Source organism: Apaloderma vittatum, unplaced genomic scaffold (assembly GCF_000703405.1).
Source record: "Apaloderma vittatum isolate BGI_N311 unplaced genomic scaffold, ASM70340v1 scaffold28949, whole genome shotgun sequence".
Taxonomy (NCBI): domain Eukaryota; kingdom Metazoa; phylum Chordata; class Aves; order Trogoniformes; family Trogonidae; genus Apaloderma; species Apaloderma vittatum.
The window spans coordinates 356-4,301 of record NW_009736255.1 but is presented as its reverse complement, the minus strand read 5'-3'; the positions used below and the strand labels follow the sequence as shown (position 1 = coordinate 4,301).

Here is a 3,946-nt window from a genome sequence, read left to right as displayed (position 1 = left end):
AGGGAGAGGAGACCTGGGAGCCGTGGGATGGGGAGGGCTGGCAGCACCGGTGGGACCCTGCAGCAAACCCTGCGCCTACCTCGGCTCCCAGCAATCAACCGCAGGCTCTTGCAATGGAGACGTTTTTAATTTTTAACAACATCAGAAAGGCAAAAACCCCCTTGCGCTGTGTGTAGGCGGTGCCCGGGGGACACGTTGTCGTGCAGGGTAGGTGGGGACAGCGGGTGCCCCCTGTGCCACCCCACCCTCACTGGGATCTGGCTCTGCCCCGGCTCCCGCTGCTGCCTGTGCCCAGGGCTCTGCAGCACACCTATCGCAGTTTAAATAGAATAAATACAGTGAAGAAAACAGTAAAATCTCCAATAAAGAGGCAAAAGGAAAGACAACAGCAGGTCCAGGGGTCCAACCAAACTCCACGTGATCTCTGGATTAGTTACTGAGGAAGTTCTATGAGAGCACATTAAGTTCGCAGCCAGAAACTCTCTTACCACTGTCCTTATATCGAAACTTCATATTCTCTTGTTTCCTGAAAAGAAGGAAAAGCCAGATGAGGGCAGCAGCTGCATTTCGGCATAACCTCCCCATTCACCGGCAGCAAGAAAGGCCCCGGGTGTAATCTTGCCCCAGGACTCACCCCTGTCTCATAAATCGGGTTGTCGAACTCCGTTTCTACCGTGATCTGGCTGTAGGGGTGGGAGTACATGAGGGGCAGGCGGAGGCTGGAGTAGTACCGACACCTGCGAGGGAGACACTGGAGTCACAGGGCTGCACGGCAGGACCCCAGAACAAAACACAACCAGCTCCACCTGCCCGCACTCCCCCACTCCAGCTCCCCACCAGTGTCCCCGGTGCAGGGGCCCAGTGCCTGGCTCCCCAGGACCATGCCCAGGGCTGGGGAGGGCACGGTGATGCTGAGCCAGCCCTGGCCACCTCCCCGCACTGGGGCTCTGCCTCCAGCCCCCCCGCAGCCCAACTGCACACCCCACCTTGTGAGATAGATGTACGCTCCTCCCAGCAGCAAGGAGATGATCAGCACCGGGATGAATATGGCCAAGGCCATATTGCCCCCCTCGAGCGATGTCTCTGCAGCAGCTTCTGCTACTGAAAGGACAAGACCCATGATAGCATTCGCAAGCTCTTTGGGATCCCCTTTCTGTCTCCGCCTCTCCTCCCCCTGCTCCTCCTGGGCTCCACACAGGCTCTGCACGGGGCTCACCCAGCAAATGCATGTCACTCACCTTCCAGGGCATGCTCAAAGCTGTCTTGGTTCACTGGAAGAGAAATGGAGAGTTACTGGTACGTAACTGGGTTTGACTGGATGCCAATAGCTGCTGGCCATGTGGGGAGCCCAGGCCTGAGGATCTCCCTGATTGGTTTGGTCCCAAGCCACGCTGCAAACTTTTTAATAAGCTCTCAGTCTGCGTGAGCACGTAGCCAAGGGTTCAAACGAGGACATATGCACACGGGGCTGAGAGGGCTGGGCAAGAGAGACACTGCGGTGGCACCCTTCCGAGAGTCCTGCTGGTGAGGGATGAGGTCTTCACTTAAGTAATGATTAAGGACAGTTCATCCCTGCTGCTTAGTGGCAACGGGAGGGTCCTCCTGTGTCCAGAAAGCTCACTGAACCCAGACCTCATCTGAACCCAGAGGGTTTCCTGGGACTGAGCTCCCCCATCGCGGCGGGTGCCCAAGGAGAGCATCCCCACCCAGCCCCGGCAAACTGCTATGGGGAGCGGCACAGCAGTTCGAGTGAGCAACGACCCGCACGCCCCACACCGCCAGCACTGAGGGCAGAGGGTTTGCCCCCCGTCCCTGGGGCAGTGGAGCCTGCTCCACACCAACCCAGAAAAGCACGGGTTTCAGATCACTTTATCTCCCAGCTGGAGAACTGCTGGGGGTTTGCAGCCAGACAAAGGTCCCTGGGCTGTCCTGCATTGGGGATAGAGGTCCTGGCTGGCCCCAGGTCCCCCCCAGCCACCCCTCCACTGTTACCTTTGCAGATGGGCAGGGGTCCACTCCAGTGGGATGGCTGGCCAAGGATGCACTTGATGGTGACCTCCCCCATGAGTTCGAAGCCCTCATAGCACATGAAGGTCAGGGACTCTCCCGGCAAGTAGAGGCGTTTATAAAGGATTTGGTAGCCATTTTCTGGCAGTCCTGGGTTATCACAGGCCAGAGACTCCTCAGCTGAAAGGCAACACATCCCTGAGTTGGACCCCAGGACTCAGGCTGCCCAGGGAGAGAATGAGCTTGGAACGTGGTGGAGAAGAACCCAAGATCTCACCCCATCCTGCATTCAGGTAGCTTGAAGCCCTGCACCACCCCACGCAGCTGGGGAAGGAAAGGGCTTCCCAGGACCCACCCTGAGCAGAGGAGCCGAGCTGCGGGAGAGTGGGAAAAACCACTCAAACTTACAGACACAGTGCGGGAGCCGCGAGGTCCAGATGGGCGTCCCGGTCTCACGGCTGTAGCAGGTCAGCAGCGAGCTGCCTTCCAGCACGAAGCCAGGGTTGCAGGTGTACTGGATGGTGGTCCCCACCAGCAGCACTGGGTCGGAGATGAGGCGAGTCGAGTGCTCCACCTCTCCCGGGTCTGTGCAGTACATGACTGGGGAAAAGAGCCCGGCTGAGCGAGGAGCCCCGGCATGGCACTAGGGACCGGCGTGGGTCATGGGGATGTGATAGGCATGGTGGCACGTTGCTCAGGGCACTCACTCTTTTCGCAGAAGGGGGGGTCGCTGCTCCAGCTGAGGTCCCACTGGCAAGTGAGGGTGTCACTGCCCACGATGTCATAGCCTGGGTCGCACTGGTAGGTGATCTTGGCCCCTCTCACCAGCTCCGTGTGCGATGTGGTCTTCCAGCCGTTCTGGATCTCGGGCAGGTCGGAGCAGGAGTCGTTGCGGGACACCTCTGCGGCCAAGAGAGATGCTGGCTGTCACCCACCGAGCGGGACCCCACGGCACAGCCCTCCTCGGAGCCACTGCACATGGACACGAACTCTTCACCCAGCACCTCTTCCTCCCCAGAGCTCTCCAGCCCCTGGCACTGTGAATGGTGCAGCCACAGCCGGCAGCCCAGTCTGCAGTGTCATCCCCTGGGCAGAGAGAAGGGGCAGCAGTGGGAAATGGGGAGTTCTTTGAAACTCTGACCATAATGATGAAAACGAGGCAGTGTCTGTGGTGGGGTCAGGACAAAACCAGCAACCTGGAACCGCCAGCTCCAGCTGCAGGCGCAGGGGAGGAGCAGTGCAGATGCTGCCGTCACAGCTGCTTGGCTCCAGGGAGAGGTTTCTGCCCTGTTCTGCTGCTCTCCCCAGTCCCAAGCCCACCAAGTGCCATGCCCAGGGCTGAGCCTGTCCACCCATGCTGCAGTGCACCGAGGAGGGGACCTGCAACCTGACGGGTGATCTGCATTGCAGCTTGCTCTGCCTTTGTTGTAACTGGGACTGTCAGCAGCGGAGAGAAAACACACTTGGAAGAAAACATGCCAGGGGAAGACAGGCAAGGGGAGAGACCACAGGCAGCCATGGGGAAGGAGTGCCCTTCCCAGTCCTTGTCCCTTTCTTGTGCATCAGCTGTCCTGGTCTGCAGACATGGCTGCGCAGAAGGATGATGCAAACAAACATCTGCAGATGTAGCCTAAGACTCTCCAGAGCTGTGAGCTGTGAACATCCATCTCAGGAGTCCACCCGGGGACTGGCTTCAGTGACCTCTCCTAGGAGGACACCTCACTCCAGTGTGTGTGTGAGCATGTAGATCCTGCACTCCTTTTTGTCCTGCAATTTTTCTCTCTCTGTTTTGCCCTGCAGTTGCACTGAGCCCGGCAAGTGCTAAGGAACCAAAACCGCTGCTGCGTTCCTGCAGAACCAGCCTGGAAGAGGGGAGATATTCAGGGATACCCCAGAACTGACTAACCCAGAGATCTGCAGCAGGGCTGGGGGTTTCAGC

At 58.7% G+C, this 3,946-nt stretch overlaps 1 protein-coding gene across 1 annotated transcript in view; it reads right to left on the bottom strand.

Annotated features, from left to right (window-relative positions):
- Positions 1-366: 366 nt before the first annotated feature.
- Positions 367-3,946, bottom strand: part of LOC104279578 (seizure 6-like protein) — a 3,880-nt gene continuing 300 nt past the window's right edge. Inside the window, exons 2-8 of the mRNA XM_009876909.1 lie at positions 2,715-2,909; positions 2,416-2,607; positions 1,993-2,187; positions 1,239-1,271; positions 987-1,101; positions 635-737; positions 367-526 (exon numbers count right to left, since the gene is read on the bottom strand). Coding sequence (XP_009875211.1) covers positions 497-526; positions 635-737; positions 987-1,101; positions 1,239-1,271; positions 1,993-2,187; positions 2,416-2,607; positions 2,715-2,909 — 863 coding nt within the window. The 3' untranslated portion in view covers positions 367-496. The remainder of the gene's footprint in view (positions 527-634; positions 738-986; positions 1,102-1,238; positions 1,272-1,992; positions 2,188-2,415; positions 2,608-2,714; positions 2,910-3,946) is intronic.